Source organism: Heteronotia binoei, chromosome 9 (genome assembly GCF_032191835.1).
Source record: "Heteronotia binoei isolate CCM8104 ecotype False Entrance Well chromosome 9, APGP_CSIRO_Hbin_v1, whole genome shotgun sequence".
Taxonomy (NCBI): Eukaryota; Metazoa; Chordata; class Lepidosauria; order Squamata; family Gekkonidae; genus Heteronotia; species Heteronotia binoei.
This window is the reverse complement of record NC_083231.1, coordinates 75,138,382-75,164,410: the sequence shown is the minus strand read 5'-3', so window position 1 is coordinate 75,164,410 and position 26,029 is coordinate 75,138,382. Positions and strand designations below refer to the sequence as shown.

Genomic DNA, 26,029 nt, shown 5'->3' with positions numbered 1-26,029 from the left:
CTGTACTTGGAAGTTTGGAATGTTTGTTCCAATATGCATCACCTTACACTTACCAGCACTGACCTCTATCTGCCACACTGTTTCCCACTTGATTTACCCATAAGGTGCAGATAATTTAACAACTTAAATAGTACCAGCTCCAACAGTGATCCTTGTGGGACCCCACAACTTACTTCCCTCCATTGTGAGAACTGTCCATTTATTCGTACCCTTTGCTTCCTGTTGATTAATCCAAGAGACCACTTCATCTTCAGCGAAGTACCTTGTCAAAAGCTTTTTGAAAGTTCAAGTATATAATGTCTACCAGGTCACCATTGTCTACATGCTTGTTCACTTTCTCAAAGAACTCCAAAAGGTTGGTGACTCATTCAGGGCTTTCTTTGGCAGAAACCATACTGATTTTCCTTCAGAAGTTAATATGACACATACAGCACACATTTAATATCTACATAACACTTTATTTCAAAAGTCAGAACATAAGTTGTTCATTTCTCAAAACAGACTGCATAATTATGAATTTTTGGAGAAAAATTGGAACTGTGGCTCATGAATAAGGGGAGTGGAGACTTTCAAATTACTATAAAGGACAAGTGTGCACACATTAACAGTGGGGAAGCAGATACAGAAAATCTTTCAACATACACCATACAAGCAGTCTCCAGTCACAAGTCAACCTGAGCATAGGCCAGATGTGTTTGGTCATTTAATTTCTACCTTTAATAGGTTAAAGATCAATGTTAATTAGGTTTTTATTCATGCCTAGGACATTGTCTTAGAACACTTAGTGCACAGCTTTCACTATTGATGCTAGACTGCCATTCTGATGACTAGTTTCTGAGGAGCATTTGATTTAATACTGTTTACTTGCTATATTCACGAAGCAGCTGTGTGGTTAATATGCTAAGAAAACAGTGATACGTCTTCAGTGAAAACTGAAACCAAAACATTTGAAGATGCAGTTTCTACTGTTGTACTTCTAACCCTTTTGCCTCATCGCTATTTGCAGCTGGTTTTGCTCTCAAAAATTCATCCAAACTTCTTTTTAGATACATTTCTAGTAAGGATTAAATGTGGTTAACTAAAGAAAAAATGGGTAAAGCTTTATTTAATAACAGTGCAAAAATATTTTATATTCAAGATTTCTTCCTTTTTCTCCATACTTGTAAGAGACCTGGCTACCCCTACAAGAGCTTAACAGCTTCTACATAAAGTCTGACAGCACATTTGGTATTTTACATGCTTTATTAAAATGGTATTCATATTTACAATATCTGTAGGGAACAATCATTTTCAAATCTTGCACTCAAGCATCCATAGACATACCCACATCCCATGCACACTTCTCATTTCTAAGATATGGGTCGAGGCTCCAAATTTAGGGAGCTCCGGGGGAGGGGGGGCTTATTTAAAAAAGCAAATAGGGAAATGCATTTGGCTATTACAATGCTAATTATATTAACATATATATATATATATGGCAGTAACACTGAGTATTCCTTTACATTTTATATACAGAATGACAATGTTTTCCAGTCAAGCAAGTGTTCTAACTTCAGTCCTCAATGCTGTTTTTAGTGACTCATGTCACATCTGGGGCTTTCCCTTAAAACAATTCAAGTCTTAAGTGAAATAAGGCACAATTATTCCGATTTGATTGAGGGGAAAGGAAAAGCAGGTTTCAAATGATAGCTTCTGCAGAGAAGTTAAGCTTTCCTCTGTCCTTCAGGGGAATATACTGAAACCCTGTAATCTGTAGAGATCTTAGTTTTCAGACATGAAAATCGAAGCCTCACAGACTAGTCTGAATACTCCCATTTTTTTGTTAATGTTTCAGACGCCAAATTTACTATAATTCCTTCAAACAGTGAGGCTTTCCATTCTAGCGCCGAAGGAGTAGAAATGACATGAAACACTGAAGTTTGTAAATAATAAACAGTTCTAAGGCTTCAACAGGCTAAAAGGAACAGCTTTTTCCATTTTAAATCTCTGGCCCCTCTTCATAATGAAGCCTCTCCAGACATTAAACTGCAACAAAAAAGGTTTGGCAGCACAAAGAATGCCTAATCAAATCTTCACTGATACGAGGATGAGGTTCTTGTACAAAACCTGTTGTTTTCTGCAGCAGATGAACTTTGTCTGAAGATGGGGCATTCAGTGATGGGAAATAAGATTGCAGTTCTGAAGGCCCATGACTTTGGTGATTTATAAAGTTCAATCCTGTTTAGTGTGATCCTTGGTATCTTCTTCATCCGTATATTCTGACGGTTCCTCTCCTGGTTTTAGGAGTCTACCAACATAGTCATACTTTTCTGGAAAAGATGTTCAGGAATTAATAAATCAGTTATTTTCCATATTATCAGCCTCTAATATGGAAATTAACACTTGCTTTTAAATACTGAAGTAATCTATTTTTTTATGCTCAAGAAGGAATATTTTTCTCAACAGGGAAGGATTCCAATGAGATTTCTTTCTTCCACGTGCCAAGGAAGGAGGTGTTCACCACCACAATTTCATCCTCAGTAGCTCACAGCACAACTACATTCTAGATGATAGTAACTGATCCATGGGCATCTCATGAACTCAATGCTACATCATGCACTATAAACTCCTGGCAGTATTGCTGACTAACTGCGATGAGCTGTTTTCCTCACAATATCATTATTAGTCCATTTTCCAGACCCATTATGTGATTTTTAAAAAAACCTGTCCAGTTGCTGAGCCCAGTAATTATATACATTAGAATGCTCAAGCACAAAGAGCTAATGGAAGAAGCACTACAAAAGACCAAAAATTTGGAAGGTGTGACATCTTAGGCGACAAAGCAGTTTTGTCAGGAATAATCCTCTCACAACTGCACTGTTAATTCAACTGGAATGGTGCACTGGAGTACAGCTTCTATAAAACTTAGAATAGTTTTCAAATGAGTACAGGCACAATGGACTGTGTGCACACTTCCAGCAAGGCTCCAGGGATTAAGAGAGATACTTCATCCTCTGCTGGCTCAGACTCAATAACGTCTTCCTGAACTTGAGGACTGTGTGTGTAGTTCTCTCACCCTCACGGGTCAGGCTATGCTTGAACAGCCTCTGAAAGGTCTGTGAGCAGCTCAGGAGATTGCTGGATTTTTGGTACAAGTTCTACACCTCTCCAGTAACCTCTACATCTTCCTGGTTGTGTCAATTTACCACTAGAAGGGACCAAGACTTGTAAACTCAAGCCATGAAAGCCTAGTAAATGTGTTCTTTTGTTTGCCCTTCCTTATACATATGGACATTAAGCTACTGTTTACATATCTTGAAACATTTTACATATCTTGAAGTTACTAGCAATGTAGTAAAGAGGATTCCCAGTGAATCTGCCATTTAAAATATTACCTTTAAATTGCATTTCCCACTCTCTAACACTCTCCATTTGTACAGCATTTAAATCAGACAGGTCGTCATATTCATCTCTGAGTGCATCTTTATCTAGACGGAAAGTTGCTAGTCCCCTTGAGGCATCTCTGCCAGCAAATATTCCATAAGGACCCTCTGAAAATAAAAAGATAACATTTAATTGCATGCAATATAATTTCATCACTTTCGAATATAGACATTGTATCTAAAGTACTTTATCCCCTCGCAGCCCACTGTATTCCAGTTTGTATATGAACAGAAATATCAGATCAGATGTAACTGAATATACAAAAGTATTAAACAAGTCAAACAGCTTTTCTGCATTTATTCCAGGAGAAAAGTGTTTACCAGGATTATATTAAAAATGCTTGCCTACGCCAAGCTGAATACCTTTAGTTATACAGTATGGGAACTATGGCAGAACATTAACTTAATCTAAAATGTAGCCAAAGTAATCTCAATCAACTTTTTCCTACAAAATACTATAAACTGAAATTTCATAACTAACAGTAAATCTATATAGTTTATATTCTGCAAACAAGGCACAATAGCAACATATTAAAGAAATTGATTTTTGGTATTGGTTCAACCCTAAGAAATTTGTAAAAGTATGTAATCAGACAAAGCACTGAAAGACTGCTCTGATGGAACCTGGCAACATAATCAACATTTATCAACATAACCTTTGGAAACAGTTTAACACAAAGATTACATAATGAGCTGGCAATTACTAAGTGGCTAATAGAAATGAAGTACAGAAACAGAGTGTAAATGACCTTTGTGTTTTTATTTCAACTAAGTGGCAACATTTAATTGTGAACATATACTGCAGTATGTTACATACAAAGGGACAGGATCAGAATGGCAATAATATCAATCTTTTAGAACTAATAGGAACATGAGGCTAACCATATTAGTGTGAAAAAAGTGAATGTGCAAAAAAAATCCTAGCATTTCCAGAAAATGCTATTTTTTATGGAATACCAATTTGCCTTGCACATTAAGCTTATCTGAAAATCTTTCTCAACATACTAAATAGAGATCAAAACTGTATTTGGCAATAATGCCCAAGTAAGATAAGGAGATTTATTTTTTTTGTTTGTACTCGCTGTTGGATAAGGTAAAATAAAATCACATATTTGCGAAAATATATATAATTAAGGTACAGATCCCAGATACAGTTTGCATTTAGTTCCCATTAATATAACATTGAAATTGATTGTTTCTTCTAATAAGGCTAATAATACAATAAGCCAATTAATTATTCTCAAGCAAAAAAAGCCAATTTATAAGGAATCCATAGGCATTATCAAGCTTTCATTGGTTCCTCTAAATGGGTAGCTGTGCTAGTCTGTCTACAGCAGTAAGAAAGAGCAAAAGTCCAGTAGCACCTTAAAAACCAACAAAATGTATGGTGCTTTCAAGAGTTGCTGCTCACTTTTATATGAGCTCTCATGAGTCACAACTCACTTTTTCAGATGGTTAGCTGAAACAGAGCTGACTGAAACAAATTCATTGGCGGTCCTGTGGCTGGGTCAAAGTGATGCTGGGGGAGAAAGCCAACTTCCTTCTGTTGATGGTGTGCCTTTAAGACCAGCACCAACTGTCAAGTGTTTAGGGGCGATCCTGCCAATTTAACTAGACTGCCATTTTTCCATCTATGCAAGGCTAGACAATTGGCTCCCTATTTGTCCTACCCAAGACCTAGAAGACATGGATTTATATCTCACCCTTCATTTGGAGTCTCAAAGAGGCTTATTATCACCTTCCCTTCCTATCCCCACAACAGGTAGATGAGGCTGAGAGAGCTCTTAGAGAACTGCTCTTGAGAGAACAGTTCTGAGAGACCTGTGACTGACCCAAGGTCATCTAGCTGGCTCCATGTGGAAGAGTGGGGAATCAAACCAGGTTCTCCAGCTTAGAGTCTGCCACTTCTTAACCACTACACCAAACTGGCTTTCACAGCTACAGTGATCCATGCAAAGGTCACCTCCAGACTGGACTACTGTATGCAGGGCTACTCTTGAGGCTGACGCAGACTCCAGCTGGTCCAGAATGTAGCTGCACAGGTTCTTACAGGGACTCCAATTAGAGCACATATTCAGGCTGTGCTCCACCAGCTGCACTGGCTCCCAGCTGAATTCCAGATCAAGTGAAGATTATGGTATTGATCTTTAAAAGCCCTAAATGGTCTGGGACCAACATCTTTCCTGATATGTCCCCCAAAGGGTGCTTTGCTCAACTATTAACAACTTGCTGGTAATCCCAGGCCTGAAGGCCATCCAGCTATTCTCAACCAGGCCCTGGCCCCAACCTGCTGCAACACTCTGTCCAATGAGACACAGGAACTGTGAGACTTGAAACAATTTTGCAGGGCCTGTAAGATGGAGTTGTTCCACCAGACACGTGGTCGAGGTTAAGTGGCAGCACCCCACCATAGCCAATTCCAGATCTGCCCTACTGTGCCATCTAATATGGAACTGTCTACACTGGGATTGTTATTTCCAAATTATATTTAACTGTATGCAAATTTTAAAGGTTGCAACCTGCTCTGAGTCTTACTGCATATGGGAGAGCAGACTATAAGTAGTATAATAATAATAATAATAATAATAATAATAATAATAATAATAGGGCCTTTTTACTGGGGGAAAGCAGCAGAACAGTGTACTTCTCTTTCATTTTACTGTTGAGAGTTCCAACACCTTTTTCCAGAAATATTGTATCTGAAGATGTGAACTATGACTCACAAAAGCTCATACCCTGCCACGATTGTTGTTAGTCTTTACGGTGCTACTAGACTCTTGCTCTTTTCTACTGGTACCTCTATCATCTGCCAAAGTAGAAGAAGAAGAAGATGAAGAAGAAGATATTGGATTTATATCCCGCCCTCCACTCCGAAGAGTCTCAGAGCGGCTTACAATCTCCTTTACCTTCCTCCCCCACAACAGACACCCTGTGAGGTGGGTGGGGCTGGAGAGGGCTCTCACAGCAGCTGCCCTTTCAAGGACAACCTCTGCCAGAGCTATGGCTGACCCAAGGCCATTCCAGCAGGTGCAAGTGGAGGAGTGGGGAATCAAACCCGGTTCTCCCAGATAAGAGTCCGCACACTTAACCACTACACCAAACTAATAGTTGGGTGGACTGGGTGAGGTACAAATGATGCAACAGGACTGATTGTGCCTTTTAAATTCTTGATTTCAATGGAAGAGTTTAAGTATATGCACTTTTACACTCGGAAAACTCAGTTCACTATTCTGATATTGAGATCAGGCTCCTATTACATCAAAGTTTAGAGACATACATGACTAACTCCATATATCTGGAGCCCTCTCACTGATCTAGGAATAGGGGCAAAGACATTCTAGCTCATGGGAATGTAGCAGAATTTGTTTCTCCTTCTTTCAAAAAGGATCTCATGGCTACCTAGTTTATAATACTTGCCATGAAAAACACTGATAGGTTGCTGGGAAGAAAGGGTTCAGACCTAGGACCAAAAAATTGTTTTGATAACACGGTGGGGTGGTCAGTCCTAATACAGTTACCGTATTACATCTAGCATAAAACTGAACTAGTTTTCACTCTAACTATCCAACGCAAAACAGTAAGCTAACTCTGCACAGGGAAATTCCCTGCTAATTAGGAATTGAGCTTATGGAGAGTGGGGTTTGGGGATCAGAGAGACCTCAATGCAATGTAAGGCCATAAAAAGTCAACCTGCCAAAGCATCCATTTTTTACAGGGGAACTGATCTCTGGATTCTGGAGATAAGTTGTAATTCCAGGAAATTCCACCTGGATCCCCAAATTCAAAGATGTCATCAGACTCCGTTCTGTATCCACAGACAATAATAGCCAATGGTGCTTTTCAGGTGAATGCTGGAAGTTAAAGCTGTGCACAATGCTGTCTTTTTATTTCTGTGAGCAACTCTGAAAGTTTTTCCAGCTGCCTTCCCACCTGCTCAGCTAGCCTCATATGCAGAAATTAAGTTTCTTGCTTTTTCCTAGAGAAAGAGAGTCCAGGACAGGCAAGTCTGATTCCATCCTGTTTGACAAAGTGTGCATGCACAAGAAAGCTCACAGCCTGAATAAAATTTTGTTGGCCTTAAAGGTGCTATTGGACTCTAACTTTCTCACATTGCTTCAGACCAACATGGCTACCCACCTGGATCTTTCTCCTAGACAAACTCTCTTCCAGTCAAAGGATAAGATTGGCTAGAAGTTAGTCACTGCTTTTTCAGTTGTGACCCTATAGCAGGGGTGGCCAACAGTAGCTCTCCAGATGTTTTTTGCCTACAACTCCCATCAGCCCCAGTCATTGGCCATGCTGGCTGGGGCTGATGGGAATTGTAGGCAAAAAACATCTGGAGAGCTGCCGTTGGCCACCCCTGCCCTATAGAAAAACAGGTTTCCTACCTGTAACTGATGATCTTCGAGTGGTCATCTGTGCAGTCACACTGATGGGATATAGGCGCCTGCGCCGATCTCGATCGGTATTCTTGAAAGCTGCGGATTTCCGCCCCCAGGACCCAGTGCGCATGCGCAGAAGCCCCACCACGCACGCTCACAGGGACCGGAGCGGACATCCCGCCAGTTCCTTCTGACCCCTGCGTAAGCCCTTAGAGATGGACCGGCAGCGGAGGGGAAGGAGGGCGGGTAGTGTAACTGCACAGATGACCACTCGAAGATCATCAGTTACAGGTAGGAAACCTGTTTATCTTCTTCGTGGTCTCTGTGCATCACACTGATGGGAGACTAGCAAGCCAGAGTACTACCTGGAGGAGGGTGCAACGGTCCATCAGCGAGAAGCCTCTTGAAGCACAGCACGGTCCACTGATGAATGCCTACGCCAGTTCAGGTCCAATGCATAATGTTTCACAAACGTATGCGAGGAGGACCACGTAGCAGCGTCACAAATGTTTTTCAAAGGCACCCCTCTCATGAAGGCCGCCGAAGCTGCTAGGGCTCTAGTCGAATGCGCCCTGATCTGTCTCGGCAGGGGTTTTTTATTCAGCAAGTAACATAGTCTGATCGTCTCGGTTATCCATTTAGAGATACGTTGTGACGAGACTCTGACGCCCTGCGACGTCAGGGAGTAAGAGATAAAGAGTCTAGGGTCCTTGCGACCCGGCCTTACTCTGTGTAAGTAGAAAGAAAGTGCCCTTTTCACGTCCAGCGTGTGGAACTTTCATTCCAAGTCCGTACCCGGATTTGGGAAGTATATGGGTAGGCATATTTCTGAGTTCAAATGGAATGCGGAGGTTACTTTCGGACGAAAGGTCACATCAGGTCGTAACCACACCCCTTCAGCACTAAATTTCAGGTACGGGTCATCACAGCGTAGCGCTGCCAGTTCTACTCTGCGAACAGATGTAACGGCTACTAAGAAGGCTGTCTTCCATGATAGCAGTTGTAGGGAACACGTTGCCATGGGCTCAAAGGGTCTCCCTGTTAGGGCATTCAGCACTTCCGGAAGGTCCCAGGCCGGTGCTGGGTCTCGTACTGCTGGATACAATCTCACAAGACCTCTGAGGAACCGTTTGGTGTCGGGGTGTAAAAACACCGAATGGCCCTCGAGCTGTTCATGCTGAGCTGATATAGCTGCTAAGTAGACCCTCACTGAGGATACAGTTAGACCCTTATCAAGCAGTGAGAGTAGGAAGTCCAAGATTAGTGGGAGACCCGCTGTTTTAGGTTCCGTGCCCGTCCCGGACACAAATTGGGCAAACCTTGTCCACTTATATTCATAAGACTTCCTAGTGGAAGATTTTCTGCTATTTAGCATGACCTGCATAGCTCTGTCCGACAGACGCGTCACCCCAGATTCCAAGCGGTGAGCTTCAAGTGAGGCACGTCGTGGTGAATCACTCGACCCCCGTGTGACAGTAGCAGGAACTGGCTCATCGGGAACTGATGAAATATTCCCTGAGATAGCTTCAGTACTGGGGAGAACCATTGCTGTCTGGACCACCATGGCGTGATGAGGATCCCTCTGGGGCGTTCGAGGCAGATCTTGTGAACAACCCTCGTAATCAGAGGGATTGGTGGAAGAGGTATACATGTCTGTGCTTCCAGGAGATCAGGAGTCCATCTCCCAATGACCTCGGGTCTGCACCCCCTCTGCAACAAAAAGTTCTGCATTTCGAGGTACTGCGTGTAGCAAAAACATCCACATCCGGCGCGCCCCATTTCTGAAAGACTGGCTGCAGGAATGTCCAGTTGATTTCCCACTCGTGGAGTGTGGCTCCTCCCCGACTGAGGTAATCTGCACAGGCATTCAGATTGCCAGGTAAATGGGTGGCAATTAGGGTTGTGTCTAATTCTCTGCAGATTTCCCAAATTCTCAGTGCTAGGAGGCACAACTTCCTCAAGACTATGCCCTCTTGTCTGTTCACGTAAGCTAGAGCTGTGGTGTTGTCTGTCAAGACCGCTATTGTCCTTTCTGCGATCAAGGGTCGAAACGAGAGAATGGCATGATGTATCGCCAATAACTCCAGAAAGTTTATGTGGTAGCACAGAAGGTCTGGAGGCCACCTGCCCCCCACACACATGTCGTTCAGGTGTGCTCCCCACCCCCAAAGGGATGCATCTGTTGTTATGGTCAAGGTCGGGGTCTGTCTGTGGAATGGAGCCCCCTGGAGAAGATTCTCCTTCTCTTGCCACCAAGATAGGGTCAGCAGTACTGCTCTTGGAACAGTAAGCTTGCACGACGGAGGGTCTGTTTGACAGTTGAAGATTCGTAGAAACCACAGTTGCAGTATCCGCATGTGGAATCTGGCAAATCGTAGAACTGCTGTGGTCGCTGCCATCAGGCCCAGAAGGCGTTGGACTTGGACCACGGTGACTGTAGGGCTTGTCAGAAATACCTGTATCAATGATGTGATGTCTTCCGCCCTCTGCATTGGGAGGAATGCCCTGCAAACTTGTGAGTCCAAGATGGCCCCTATGAATTGCACCCTTTGGGAGGGCTGCAGTGCAGATTTCTTTAGGCTGACTTGCAAGCCTAAGTTTCGTAAGAGGGTTAGGGTGATGTCTATTTGTTGTAACAATAGGGGCCTGGAATTCGCCACTACCAGCCAATCGTCTATATAGGGAAATATAGTAATCCCTTGAAGCCTTAGATGCGTAGCCACTACCACCATGGTCTTTGTAAACACTCTCGGTGCCGTGGAGAGGCCGAAGGGTAGGGCCTTGTATTGGTAATGGGTATTCCCTATGGAGAACCTGAGGAACTTCCTGTGAGCCTGGTGTATCGTTATGTGAAAGTAGGCGTCCTGCAGGTCTAGGGTGGCCATCCAATCCCCTTGGTTGAGTTGGGGTAGGATGTGTGGCAGGGAGATCATTCTGAATTTTTGGTGTGGGATGAAATGATTCAGACCTCGAAGGTCCATGATGGGCCGAAGTCCTCCGTCCCTCTTGGGGATGGTAAAGTATCGGGAGTAGAACCCTTGACCCACTTGGCTGTCTGGGACCAATTCGATTGCATCTTTCTGGAGGAAGGATTGAACCTCTTCCTGTAAAGTCGGGGACGCTGTGGTGTGAACGATGGTAGGAATCGTAGGGTTTTCCTGGAATTCGATTTGATAACCCAGCCGGATTATCGCTAGAACCCATTTGTCCGTAGTAATGGCGGACCATGCTTGAAAATAGGGGAGAAGCCTGGTAGGGTACTGGTCCCCAGGGGAAGGGGAAAAACAGGGGGAAAGGCAGTCAAAGGCCCTGTTTAGATGGCCTGCTCCCTTTCTGCCTGGGAGTCTGGGTCGCAGTTGGTGAGTACTTTGCCTTTGGATTGTATGGAGGTTCTGAATAGGTTGTAGCACCCTTTGGTCTCCATTGTTGTTCTGTGGATTGTTTGGGGAACGGTTTCTTGTTCCACGGTTTACTCCAGGTGCGTTTGCCTTGGGATCTGGAGGAGATGGGAACGCCTAGATTTCGTGATGTCCGGATACTTTTATCCATCTCTTGCAATACAGAATCTGTATTTGAGCTGAATAAGCCGTTTCCATCAAAAGGGAGATCCTCCACATAAGATTGGGTATCTGGTTGGAGTGCTGTCGATCTTAGCTAAGAGTGGCGTCGCAGAGTGATTGCTGAAGTGAGGGTTTTTGCAGAGATGTCACCTGCGTGTTTCGCTGAGTTAATCTGTTGCTTAGCCAATGCTATGCCTTCTCTCTGGATTCTTTTCATTTGCTGTTTGGTTTGTTCGGAGAGGTCTGGTAGGCTGGACAGCTGTTCCCGTAGGGCATACTGATATCGCCCCATGCATGCCCCATAATTTGCGACCTTCACTCCGAGTGAGCCGGCGGTATAAAACCGTCTGCCCAGATTGTCGAGCTTCTTCCCTTCATTGTCAGGGGGAGAAGCGTGTGTCTTTCTTGCTCTCGAAGATGAGGCCACCACCACTGAGTTGGGTTTAGGGTGGTTGAACAGAAACTCTGCCGTGGTCTCCTGGACCCGACACATGTGGTCCAGTCTGCGGGAGCTTATCGGGGTCGACGCCGGTTTGTCCCAAGACGATTTTGCAGTATGGAGCATAACCGTCGTTAGAGGTAGAGCAACAGCTGTTGAAGTGTCGAGTTGGATGACGTCGAAAACGTTATCGGTCACTACAGGCTTAGGTTGTATCGTCGGTAGCGACAGGGTTTGGGCCATCCGTTTCACTAGGTCCCCATAGGATTTTAGGTCTTCCGACAGGGATATAGGCTGTTCTTCGCCCACCTTGTTTGATGGCGATGGTTCATCCAGGGAGGAGACGCCCTGTTCTTCTTGGAGCGAGCCCTCCTCTGATCCAGGGGAGCCCTCCCTCGATTCCGAGCGTTCGGGGGAATGCTTGGGGGTCTCTGGAGCCTTCGGTAACTCTGGAGTCTTCACTCGTTCCGAACTTTGAGCGCGTGGTCTCTTGGGAGACGTAGTGACCAGTGGCTTCGACATCGACGCTGATGGTGCATGCTTTGGAGCCCGGTACGAAGTGCGGGATCTGCCGGAGGCTTCAGATTGCTGGTCCCAGTCTAGTTGTCTCGGGGGGAACCACGGAAACATCGACGGCATCGGGCAAGACCCGTATAGGTATTGCCACTGTCTCTGGTCCCAGGACATTGGTGGCAGTGGCTTCCGAAGAGGCGAACGCTCCCTATGGAGGGATCTGTCCTCCCACTCTCGGGATCCGTGACGATGCCGAGGGCTGCTGTCATGGCCCCTATGAGGGCTTTGCGAGTCATCGCGTCCAGGGCTTCCACGCCGAGGTGTGGTGGAACGTTCCCTGATTGGGCTGCGGGATCGTTGACGCTTGGGGCTGATCGATGGGTTTCGGAGCGATGTTCGGGACCGAGCGGTATCATCCACCATATGAATCTCGGGCGGACTGTCTTCCGTCCCGGATCGTTGGGTCAGGTCTAAATCGCGATCAGAGTCCGAAGAGATGGCGATTTGTGTGGACATTGAGGCCAGCACCGGAGGGCTTAGTCGGCGGCGTGGTGAAGCGAAGAGCTTCAGAGGGGGTACCCTTGCTGCCGACTCCGATGGTGACGTCGGGAGCGAAGTTGCAGCCGACCTATGCTTGTCGGACTTCTTCTTTTTCTTCGCTGCCGAGTGGGACCTCCCTTGGCCGTTTTGCAGGAGTGGAGGAGTCCGACTTAAATGTCGAGCCCGGTTTTGTGGGGCGATCGACGTCGGAAGGGTTTTTATCGGTACCGACCGACTCCGATGACGACGGCTTCTGTACTGACGCTGACATCGTTTTTGGCGATAGCGCTTTTTCCATCAGCGCTGCTACCAAGCGACCTGCCCGATTCTTCTTAGTCTGGCGGGAAAACTTCACGCAGTGTGCACACGCGTCAGGGATGTGGGTTTCTCCGAGACAAAAAAGGCAAAGAGCGTGCCCGTCGAGAGGGGCGATTTTGCTCCCACAGTTCGCACACCTTTTGAAAAATCCCCACCGCTTTTCCATACGGGGAGATGAAAAAATGAGGGGGGAAGGGAAGGGGGTGGAAAAGGCGGGAAAGAAAAAAGACTGAGGGAAAAAAGCCCCCGGAAGGAGAGCTCGCCTTCTCCGCACAAAAACCCCCGAAGTACTAAGACAATAACTAAAGTCCAATCTAAGTCCTATAAAAATAGTAGGTTAGCGCAACTTCCAAGAAAGGATTTCTACCGACCGTGCGGGAGATCGACTGATCCAAGCGGCGGTCAGAAGAGAACTGGCGGGATGTCCGCTCCGGTCCCTGTGAGCATGCGTGGTGGGGCTTCTGCGCATGCGCACTTTTTCCTGGGCGCGGAAATCCGCAGCTTTCAAGAATACCGATCGAGATCGGCGCAGGCGCCTATATCCCATCAGTGTGATGCACAGAGACCACGAAGAAGATTTATCTACTCTGAGAGCTGATCCTGTAGGCCAGGGTTTCCCAAACTTTTCTTTCCTGTGGCCCGGTTATTTTTACACTTCTCCTTAGTGGCCCACTAAAATTTGGGGGTGGAGCCAAGAGACAGGAATTATGTCATTTCCTGTGGTGTCAAGGGCCAAGTGATGTCACTTCCAGAGCACTCCCTCTTCTTCTGAAGTAACTTCATTTTCAGAAAAATCTCTCTGAAACTCATGCTGAGCCAAAATGGGGCGGAAAGTAGGCAGTCCTCTCTTTCCACCCCCACACCTGCATGCACCTATCTATTCGTGTGTTCTTCTCTAGCTTGCAAGCACTCCTAATGCCCATGTTCAATTCCCTGCACCACCTAGAAGAAGAAGAAGAAGATATTGGATTTATATCCCGCCCTTCACTCTGAAGAGTCTCAGAGCGGCTCACAATCTCCTTTACCTTCCTCCCCCACAACAGACACCCTGAGAGCTCTTACAGCAGCTGCCCTTTCAAGGACAACCTCTGCCAGGGCTATGGCTAACCCAAGGCCATTCCAGCAGGTGCAAGTGGAGGAGTGGGGAATCAAACCCGGTTCTCCCAGATAAGAGTCCACACACTTAACCACTACACCAAACTGGCTCTACACACCCCTTCCTCATCAGCACTGGCCAGTGTATGCAGTTGGGACTGTTGCCATTGCCATCAGGAATGACAGCAATGTGTATCACCCACACTGGGCCCTGGCAGCTGCTCTACCTCAAAATATGCTGAAACATTTAGTAGGCCCTTCAGCTGCTACTACTGGAACCCTGACTCAAGCTATAACCAAGCTTGCTTGGTTTCAAGAAAATCTTTTGACAGCTATTTTTCATACTTGTCTTTGGCTGAAACACTGGGAAATTGATGTGAAAGGTAGCAGAGAATTGTACTGCAATTAATGAATTAATTTCAAGTTATATGAAGTCCATACAAGCTTTTCTGCATTTATCCCAAAAAGGATATTTATGAGGGGCTTGCAGCTTTTTACCGGCTGTGTTTCCCATGCCTTTAAAAGCAACCTGTTTTGCAGATATTTAGCCAGTGAACTTCTTTCATCCTTTTTAATATCTACAGGAGGAGTTTAATTTTGGTGTCAGACAGCTGTTAAAAGCAGGACCAGTAAAATGGTGCCAAGTTCATAGTACTATCACTTCCAGTGCTGTTGAGATATACTGCAGTAATCTCCAATAATCTCTTTCTGCCCCACACCTCTCACTCTCTCACACAGAAATCTCATAGAAAGGCCAGCTGGCTACAACTGGGGGTGCCAACTTTGCATTGGCAGATCTCCTATGTCTGCAACAACAGTATGACGAACAGAAAAGTTTCATCCAGTATAAATGGAAGGAGAGAAAGGGAAAGAATGAAATGGAAGGAGAGCAAAAGAAAGAAATGGAAAGAAAGTACATAAGAGGAGCTATGTTGGATCAGACCAGTGGACAATCCAGTCCATAATTCTCTCATACAATGCTCAAAAAGCACCAGAATGTCCACCAGTGGGGCCAGGGCACTAGAAGCCCTCCCACTGTTGCTTCCCCCCCTCCCAGCACCAAGAATACAGACAGAGCATCACTTGCAGGCAGGCAGGAAGGAAGGGCCTTTCTCACCATCAGATGACCCCAGCCAGCAACAATTCTGCCCAGGGGTTGTTTGGTTAAAAAAAAATACCTACTGGAATGCCCACTCCCCACCCCTCTCGGCTGAAAAAACACACACACCCTTCTTTGCTGCCCAGGCCTCCCAGGAAAACATCCCCAATAGAGCACACTTCAGGGCACATGAAAGCTCATACCTTGAAGAACACTTCATGGGTCTAAAGTACCAGTGGACTCCAGCTTTCCTCTTAAACACTGGGAGGGGGGAGAAGGAAGGAGAGGCAGCCCAGCTCGTCCTGCACAACACAGAGATGGGGGAAGGAAGGAAGCCAAACAGAGCTCAGGCTTTGCAGCCTATGTCAGTCTTCAAGACTAACTTTTCTCTGCACAACAGAGATGGGGGAAGGAAGGAAGCAGAGCAGAGGTCACGCTTTGCTGTGGGCGGGGCTAGCTTTGGCTTTTCTTGTGACCCGGTAGTGAGGCTTCCATGGCCCGGTATCAGGTCATGACCCTGCAAATGGGAAACACTGCTGTAGGGTATTTAATGACAATTAAAAGCATTTTTCTTAAACTTGAATTTAGAGTTTCATTGCATAGTGGCTTGCTGTGCAAGCGGCTCTCTGTCATGTAATGTGTTCCAGTTATGGTACACTTAGAGGGTCTGCAAAACAATTTTAATCAAAATAGGACTTTGCTAAACCTTGAGAACCCCTTAACTATGTTATTCAAATTATTGGCCACAAACAAAAAAATAAATATTGAAATGTTAACATCATCTCAATCTAACTGATGGACTGCAGCCTAACTCATGGACTACTACATAAAAATTTATCAGAGGGGCCTATCAACAGCTTTTAATCCACTTCCAGCATCTTGAAGTGCATCCAACAAAACGACAATTAACATCCCTTTATTATAATTTAATACTGCACAAAACTATTACTATGTTGCTATACTGTGGATATCTTCAGTAGCAAGGTTGGGCTCTAAAAACCTCCTATGCTCTTCTCCCACTACACCTGATTATGACCAGAGATGATTGGTTTAAACTACTGAAGCATTGTTCCCTTTATCCCTACTCATTTCCCTGTGCTTTAACAAGATGCCACGACCCAGTAGCAAAATCCAGAAAAAAGGGAAACAAAACTCATTTAATACTTTTATTGAGACCAACAAAAAATAACAAAACATTGTGCAAGCTTCCCCCACCACTACTGTATTAAAAGCCTCAGATTTATTTATTTATTATGGCTTATATCCCAACCTACCCTACAAGCAAGCTCAAGGCAGTTCACATCATGTCATAATACTGCAGCAATTTAAAACGTTAAATAGTCATGAAAATATTAACTAAGTAAAAACATTAAGCAAAATAAATCAAGGAGGATGAAACAGGGAAGCATTACCTTTATCCATTTACAAACAGGATTGTCCACAAGCGAAACCAACGCTGTCTCGGTTGCAAAATAATAACAGTAATTTGCAGGGATCTAAAAATGGGCTCAACATTGGTAAGCATATTTTTTAAAAAACTTCTGGTGAGACCCCCTATATTCATCTCTGTATCTTGAGAAGACATGTGGTCCCAACCCTGATGTCACCCTGGAACTATCAAAGAACTATCTCATGCCATAGCCAGAGAAGTTTAAAGATGCTCCATGAACCTCCATTATTCTTTGCATTTTGTATGACAAAACCCCTTCCCCTTGGGAGAGGTCCAAAATGGATGGGTTTGATCCAAAATCTGTGGACCCTTCATGCATTTGTACCTTGTAAACACACAAATTCAGCTTCCCAAGGCAATGTATGTCTATAAAGGCAGCATTTACAGAAGAGAATCAGTGATCCTCCCAGACAACCACTGTATCCCACACAGCTTACTTTTCACCCTGCCAGGCTTGAAACTCCACTAAAGGTGGAAGCCCAGGGAAAGGAGGGCATAGGAGAACTGACAGGAGGGAGAAGGACTAAATGCTTTCCCTCTCACTTGGAAATGTCATTCTAGCAACCTCTCAATACAAAATTTCATTCTCACTCACTCGGGCACTTCCTGCCCCCAACTTTCAACCTTTGGTAACTGTAAACAGTGGGGTTTTTTAAAGGTTAATATCTCTTTAACTGCTTCACCAGCATAAAATGCTGTGTCAAGAGTGAGTTTTCACCGTGCTTTAGGCTGTTTAGTCTGTGTTTGTGATAACTTATTCCAATATCCTAGATATGCAGTGTTTTCATTTCTCAGATTGAGGAAACAATTAGTTACCTGGCCCCTTTATTCTAGAGCAGTGTTTCCCATTTGCAGGGTCGCAACCCAGTACCAGGCCACGGAAGCCTCAATACCGGGTCACAAGAAAAGCCAAAACTAGCCCCGCCCCCAGCAAAGCCTGAGCTCTGCTCTGCTTCCTTCTTTTTTCATCTCACTGTTGTGCAGAAAAAAGCTAGGCTTGAAGACTGACACAGGCTGCAAAGCCTGAGCTCCATTTTTCCTTCCTTCCATCCCCAACATCTCTGCGTTATGCAGATAAAAGCCAGGCTTGAAGACTGACAGGCTGCACAGCTTGAGCTCCGTTTTCCTTCCTTCCCCCATTTCTGTCATGCAGATAAAAGCTAAGCTTGAAGACTGACACAGGATGCAAAGCCTGAGCTCCATTTTCCTTCCTTCCATCCCCCAATGTCTCTGTGTTATGCAGATAAAAGCTAGGCTTGAAGACTGACACAGGCTGCAAAGTATGAGCTCCGTTTTCCTTGGAGATCTCTATAGAAGAAAGAGACAGGCTTTCCTGTATCCCAGCTCCACCCCCAAATTTTAGTGGGCCACGAAGGAGAAGTGTAAAAATAACCAGGCCATGGGGGGGGGGGGGAGAGAGTTTGGGAAACCCTGTTCTAGAGGACTACACCAAGACAGAAACAGGCAACTTTTTTTATTCAATGTCATCCAATTCCCCTTCTTTCTACTGCCCTCATCCCATATAAATTTTGCCCATTCCCATATGGTGGGAATTTGAGGGAAAGTTTTGCATAACTTTGTGTAGTTGACCAAGAAATACAAAGTATGTCAAAAAGTTAAATATGTCTCACTAAAATACAGGAATAAAAATGCCTACCTCTGGATAAATCACTCCAATTTCTGGTTAAAACTGTTTCTTTATGTACTTAAATATTCTGGACCACGATGAATTTCTATTGGTCTGATAAATCTCATTTTTGCATGGAATTAAAATTTCTATGTCATCTTCCTACCAAAACATGCAATTCAAGGTAGTTTATGAATGTTCTTGAACAGTAAAAAGCAAACATCACTTTTTGATTGGAATTTGGCCGAGTTTTAAATATTTAACAAGTGTTACATATTAGATTATAATTTAATAATCTACACTTTGTTTTAATGTATTATGTGAACTGCTTATTTATTTGTCATATGGTAGATTTACACACAGGAAGTATATAATAATATAAAGCATGTAACCAAATTGATATTATGGGCATGCAGACCAACTGGGCAATCCTCCTGCTTTTAGCATAGGATAAAACTCTAAATATTTTAAATTAGTGTTTTTAGAGATTAGAAACAAGATAACAGCAGATAAAAAATGCAACTGTCTAGAAGGAGGCATCAAAACCATTTAAGACACGGGCCCCCTAGAGCCCCAGATACTTCCATTTCTATTTCTCCATTATAGCCTATGGGGACCATAACAGCACCCCTAGTTGCTTTAAAACCATTCTTCCTAGACGAAGAAAATGCCCTAAGCAGAAACCAGCTTTGGATCCCAATTCACAGTAACAGAGAACATTCTAAATTTAAAGTAATTCCTGTACTACTTTTCTGCAGTACATTCAAAGCAGTTTTACATCTAGCAATCCATCACACATGCAGGTAAGCACTGAAAGCCAACAAACCACACACACAAAAATAGGACTAGATGTGCAAATCCAATTCTGGACAACGTGGCACAAAAGCTGAAAGGTGAACATGAATAGGATTCTTGAAACATCTATCGTCTAGACCAGGGGTGTCAAACATGCAGTCTGGGGCCTGAATTAGGCCCCCGGAGGGCCCCTATCAGGCCCCCAAGCAATTGGCTGTCATCTACTTCCTTCTCCCTCTATCTTGCTTCCTTCTGCACAACAGTTTGCTTTTCCAGGCTTGCTCAATTGCATAGGAACTACAGAGCAAAACCTCTATTTTCTCCATTGACTGAGGTTCCTCCCTTGGGGAGGAAGGGGAGGAGGAATAGCTTGCTTTACCAGGCTCTCTCAATCGCACAGCAGAGCTTCTAAGCCAAGCCTCTTTTCTTTCTATTGGCTGAAGCTTCTCCCCCTCCTCATCCCCTGGTGAAGGAAGGAAAGAGCCAGAGCTTCCTTTCCCTATCCCTGGATCACATGGGAGAAATAAAAAGAAAGCACCTTTAAGACCAACAAGTACTAATATTTTAAGCATGTTTTAAGGGTTTTTTTTTAAAAAAATCTTTAAATTCTGTTTGTCTGTGTCCTTTATAAAGTTTACATCTCTACAATCTAATCTTAAATAGATACAAACATGGCCTTGCCCAGCATGGCCTGGCCTGACAAGGTCTTATTTCTGTCATATTCGGCCCTCATAACAAATGAGTTTGACACCCATGGTCTAGACAGTTCTCCTAGCATGGCTGTAGTCACAACATCTTTCTGCATACAAGCCATGAGGCTGATCATTTCCCGTAAGGAAAAATATTCCAATATTTCATCCAAAAATAATAATTTACTAAAAAAAAATTAAAATTTTACAGAAGCATTCACCATGATATTCCAAAATTTTTCTCTCCACTGGAATACCATTCAATGGGATAACTGTTCACAACTCCTTCCCCACCCCAAAATATAATTCTGACAAGTGAAACTAGTAAAAAGAGGAAGCCACCTGAGAAGTCCTTTTTCCTTTCAAGTGCATTACTGAACCCTTAACTAAATTAAGCTTGCAGTTCTAAGTACAAGGCACAATTAAGCCAGAATTTAGCATTTAGCATTTTTCAGTCTACTGATTTCAGTGAAAGATTAACGCATATGCATGCATCTCTAAGTCTACAAGAAGGAAACATCTGTAACTTTTACTGAATCTTGCCCTAGCATTTTCACAACATGGGGTGAAAACTACCCTTTCCTCTGATAGTATTAGTTGCGTGTTATCCTGCAAACACCAAATTTATTTGATTCTGATTTCTAGCTATCAAGTTTACCAATCAACACTTTTAAGTACTAAATCGCAAACTAGAATATGTCCATTATTTTTTTCATGGTATAAACTTTTGCTAAAGTATGAGATAACAGGCTATCTTCCACCCATAGATGTTGTTATTATTTATTTAGTTAATTTGCATTTCGCCCTTTCCCAAGAATGGGCTCAGGGCAGACAACATCATATTATACCAGAGTTGGGGTGGGGTGGGCACGGGCATCGAGCTCCCAGCTTTGGACGGTGCCACATTGGTGCCAGCCCAACAGGTGAAGAGCTTAGGAGTGACCTTGGATGCCTCCCTTTCCATGGAGGCCCAGATCACGATGGTTGCCAGGTCTGCCTTTTGTTATCTTCAGTAGATCAGGCAGCTAGTACCATATCTATCCCCCCAGGACCTGGCTACAGTGATCTATGTGCAATGGTCACTTCCAGACTAGACTACTGTAACTCGCTCTACGTTGGCATACCCTTGAGACTGATCCGGAAACTGCAGCGGGTGCAGAATGCAGCGGCTCGCCTGCTGACTGCACTACCTTTATGGGTGGGCATTTGGCTGGCGCTCCGCAGTCTGCACCGGCTGCCCATTGAGTACCGGATCCGCTTCAAAGTTTTGGTTCTAACATTTAAAGCCTTAAGCGGCCTGGAACCAACATACCTGCAGGACCGTCTCTTTTCATATATGCCCAGGTCGTTATGTTCGGCCTCCCGACATCTGTTGACCGTCCCCAGCCCAAGAGATGCCCGCCTTGCCTCAACTAATGCCAGAGCTTTTTCAGTCCTGGCCCCGACATGGTGGAATCAGCTCCCTATTGAGATCCGGGCCCTACCTGGCTTATTGGCCTTCTGCAGGGCCTGTAAAAAGGAGCTGTTCTGCCAGGCTTTTAGCTGAGGCTGCGGGCGTCTATTCTTGATCTGGTTGGCCTCCCCGGCCAGCACTGTCATCTGTGCTAGGAAATGGAATAAAAACTGCCATGATGTGAGACGGCTAGGCTGGGCAATATGTGATGACATGGTGATCTGAGTGCTGTTGAGTTGTCTGTTTATAGAATGTTTTTATTGTGTTTTATTGTTTTATCATATGTTGTACTCCGCCCTGAGCCCTACGGGGAATGGGCAGAACAGAAATATACTAAAATAAATAAATAATATTAAATAACAGTTTAAATTATACAGTTAAAACAGATAAAATAAAACAGTATAGTAAACTAAACACAATTATGGACAATCACAGATCCATTCATAGACATGAATTAGCTGGTTCTCAGTGTTGCGAGGGGACCTTATTATATGTCCTTTATATATTTTCCATATACACACTAGAAAAGGCACAGTGATTTAAACAGTTTTTCCAAGAGATATTACATTTTTCCATTATTCAAAGACAACATATTGTTGATGGAAGAATGCAATCACATTTATTTGAACTGTTCCCCATGACACTGCTAATAAACAATACAATTTTCCTTACCCTATACAATAAGAACTTGCACAAGAGTTGTAATAGTCTAGTTTAAAGGTCTGGAACATTGATGCAGTCACCTGTCTTAAGACACAATGCATTGTTGGGCACTTTTACCCAGCAGCATATCTGAACAGGAAATAACCTCAATATCCAGTTCACTGTGGTGCAGTGGCCTGACAATTATACTGTTTACTCACTGCCCATACAAAGTGTAGCTGTAGGCAGTAAAGACTGGGACCATAAACACGGTCAGAGATTACTGTAGTGCTGTCTGACCCTGAGCATGTTTAGCTAGAAACATGTTGTGGTCAAGTGGCTAAGGGTAAAATTGAAGTGATACTGGTCAGGAAGACAAAAGCTTTGGAAGGAACTGTCTCATCCATTCTGGATGGTACGGTACTTAAGCAAAGTCAGCTAGAAGCTTTGGAATTCCTTTCTTGCTGGAGAATCAGGTTGATGCAGTTGCAATAAGTGATTTTTTACTCCATTTTATGTGGAGAAACAGCTTCATACCTATACTTTGCCTAACTGGTCATGCTAATCCATGTTTTCATAATTTCAATATTATATTACTGTAACATGTTTTATATAGGGGCTGTCCTTGATACCATTACAAAAGCTTTAATTCATAAAGACCCCTTCCTAATTCAAGATATGAACTGATAACCCACTTCTGCATCGAGACTGAATGCTAATTTGCTTCCAGATTAAATGCAAGATTTTAGTTCTTGCATATAGAGCTCAACGTGGCATTTAACCTACATATTTAAATAACTGTTTCTCTTCGTATGCATCTACAGTTCCAGAAGCACTCTAAAACTTTATTGCTCAAAAAGGCTTTCAAGGACAACGGAAACAAATTAAAATAAACTTTATGCAGCTGAGTGCACAGAGTCTGGAGACTGCTTTCTGTCATGTTTTAATCTACATATGTGCAATATGGCTCAAACCTGCATTTGTAAGGTGCTTTGAGCCACCATCTGGTGGAGGGAAGGTGAGTCATAAATATTTTAAGAAGTATAAACAAACCAATTTTGTAGGACTTCCTTTCCAAGTATGTATGTTTAGAACTGGATTTTAAGTGACTAAAACTGCAAACCAACTCCCATTTAACATAACAACAAACAGGACTACTACTGCATAATTTGCACCCCAGGTGCCAAGAATTTTGCATAGCTATAAATCAGACTATTCCTATACGTTTAGTACCGAACCAAGCCTGCAGTTCCACTTCTACTTCGATTAGCATAAACTCTACTGTAACTATTTGAGGGACTGCAGCCCAAACATTATTGTAATTGTTGCATCTTGCCCAACTTCTTAATAATACAACACCAGTTTTCTTCTCTAAGTTAATATTTTATCATCAAAGTAGGAAGCAGGCAGAGGCATACGCAACACATCGAGGATAGGTGTTTCGCACAGGGCAACCCTACAAACACATAAGGGGAGCACACGTTTAAAATAAAACAGCTTGCCATTTTATGCACGGTTTCCGGGGAATAAACCCCAAACACCAGCGAGACTTGCTTCTGAGCGAGCACACTAGGGAGCCACATAAAGGATTAGGAAGTAGTCTTGCTGGGAAAGGTGCTCTTTCAACGGCTTGGCCTCACGCCAGCTACCCACGTGGCTAGGCGAAGAAGACCAGGTACCCTCGCGCACCTCCCCCCATACCTGCTCCAGGGGCGGGGCGGCAGGCACGGCTAAGAGTGAGACGAGGCATTCCCCTCAGGCCTTCCCTAACCCCTGATCCAGGCCAGGAGGTAGGAAGAGGGGAGCGTCTGGGAGAGGAGACCCGTCCCCCGTCTCCTCACCGGGCCCGTAGAACTTGCTGCCTTTGGTCACGTCGAAGACTTTGCCGTTGACGGCCAGGAGGATGCGCGGCGTGCGCGAGCCGTCATACTCGCGCAGCTGCTCCAGCGTGAAGTCCCCCCGCTTCATACGGGGCAGGGAAGAGGCCTGGCTCTGCTGCGCCGCGCCCCCCGCCTCGCTCCGTTTGCCCCAGCGCCTATAGAGCTGATAGGCCGCCAACACCACGAGCGCCAACAGCGTCACGTTCAACAGCATGCCGCCACCCCAGAGCCAGCTGCCGGCTGCGGCGGCAGCCTCCGTCTCCTCCGGGCTGCCGCCGCTGCCTGCTCCTCCGCCTCCTTGCTCAGTCCTTAGCTTCCCATCCCCATCGTCCGCCATCACTGCCCAGCCAGCGCCTGCCTGAAAGGAACCGCTCCGCCCCACACGGGCAGGAGGGAGGGGGGGAGGAAAGGAGAGGCGGGGCGCATTCCGTCTCCTCCTCGCCCAGCCCCGATTGGCCACAGGTAAGGACACGTCATCCGTGCCAACTCGCGCCCAGCAGAACGAATGAGAAACAAGCGCACGCGGCTGTCCAACGGCTGCCTTCCACCTTAGAGGGAAATCTTGGGGGAGGGGAGCAAGCGAGAGCGCGCACCTGCTTTCTTTCTCCCCTTCCCCCCTCTCTGCAAGTTGTTCGTGCTGGCGTGATAACCATCGAGGAACGTGACGCTCTGTCTCCCCCCACCCCATCTCGCCCATGGCTGAGTCTGGGCTGAAGCGTTTGGAGTGTTTTGTGTATGTGTGTGTACTTCGTTGTTGTTGTAGTACACTTTTCTTCAGCCTAAAAAATATTAAAAGCAAAATGTTGGGCGTTTAAGAGGCTCCAATTTTTTGAAGGCGTTTTGAAGCCCCTTCCCGTTGATGAAAATGTACCAGTGACTGAAACACAGTTGGACATGGAGGAGGCCCTTCCTACTTGTTAGCTGTTTTTAATATTTAACAACTGATATTTTTATTGATGCATGTATATTTATTAATGTTTTATTTTAAAATTGTTTTTCATACATTGTTAAATGTCGCTGGAAGTGGTAAGGGCAGGATATAAACAAATACAGCTAGAGTTGCCCAAATGAACATTAGAGGAACAAGTGTAACACATCACGTCAAAACAAAACAAAAACGAGTGCTCCTCAGATGTTCATTTACTGGCTACTATGGCCAAACACCACTAGGAATGGCGTCTCCCTGTTGAAAACTCAATACAAGTTAGCCATGAAATCTAAAGGCATTCTGTTAACATTGGGCTCTTGCATTGCCTGTATGTCCCTATTGTTTTGGTTCTGATCAAAGTGCATCTTATTGACCAAAAGGTAGGGTGACCCTCAGGTGGGGCTGGATATGTGGGATTACAAAAGATCTTTTGGCAACGCAGATCAGTTCACCTGAGGAAAAATGGTAGCTTTGGAAGGTGGATCTTCCAATATATCCTGTTGAGGTCCCCTCCTCTAACCCTGCCCTCTTCAGGCTCAACCTCTTCCCCAGATGTCCAGGTAATTCCCTACCCTGAGCTGGCAGCCCTACCAAAGGGCCATCCCACTGAATTAGTTCCAGGATTCATGGCTAACTGTTAATTCATACTATTCCTACATGGATGTCACAGCTTTGAAAAAGATGTGTGTGTTTGTATGACAAATGCCCACATGATATACATATGTATCACATGGGATACCATACATTTTTTCTGCAAGGAAGTGATATCTGTAGGAATGGGAAACAGTTGTCCAGAGTGCTGAAGCACCCATTGCACAACAGCAGAGTTTGCAATGTATGTGGTGGTGTTTACTCTGATGTAAACATTATGTATGAAGAGAAAATGAACAGCTTCCACTGCAGTGAACATGCATCAACGAGCTATGATTGGCTACAGCTCCTTTGTGTGTGTGTCCAGTACATGTTTATAGGCTTGCATCTTGCCTCATGGTTCCTGCAGTATCATCACTGCATCTGTGGCAGATATGATAATACTGTAATGGATAATTAAATGTAACATAGCTATGAGTAATAGATACATTTTGGCTTTCCAGCACATCTGAAAATTCAGAAATATCTGAAAAAGGATACCCCATCCTGTGTAAACAGTTCTTCAGATTGTATATGTTATGCTGGCTAGTCAATCTAACCTTCATG

General features: G+C 44.4%; 1 protein-coding gene across 1 annotated transcript; it reads right to left on the bottom strand.

Moving 5' to 3' along the window:
• Positions 1-437: 437 nt before the first annotated feature.
• On the bottom strand, positions 438-24,337 carry PGRMC2 (progesterone receptor membrane component 2). The gene is made up of 3 exons (XM_060246798.1): positions 23,866-24,337; positions 3,375-3,530; positions 438-2,309 (listed from the first exon to the last, which is right to left on the bottom strand). Exons 1-3 carry the CDS (start codon positions 24,239-24,241, stop codon positions 2,212-2,214), a joined length of 630 nt encoding a protein of 209 aa, XP_060102781.1. The 5' UTR covers positions 24,242-24,337; the 3' UTR covers positions 438-2,211.
• Positions 24,338-26,029: the final 1,692 nt, after the last annotated feature.

Coding starts and splice junctions, on each gene's coding strand:
- PGRMC2 (XM_060246798.1), bottom strand. CDS start 24,241: ATGGCGGACGATGGGGATGGGAAGCTAAGGACTGAGCAAGGAGGCGGA. Junction 3,531..23,865: donor CAGCAAGTTCTACGGGCCCG/GTGAGGAGACGG, acceptor TTTTATTTTCAG/AGGGTCCTTATGGAATATTT. Junction 2,310..3,374: donor GTGGGAAATGCAATTTAAAG/GTAATATTTTAA, acceptor CATCTTTTCCAG/AAAAGTATGACTATGTTGGT.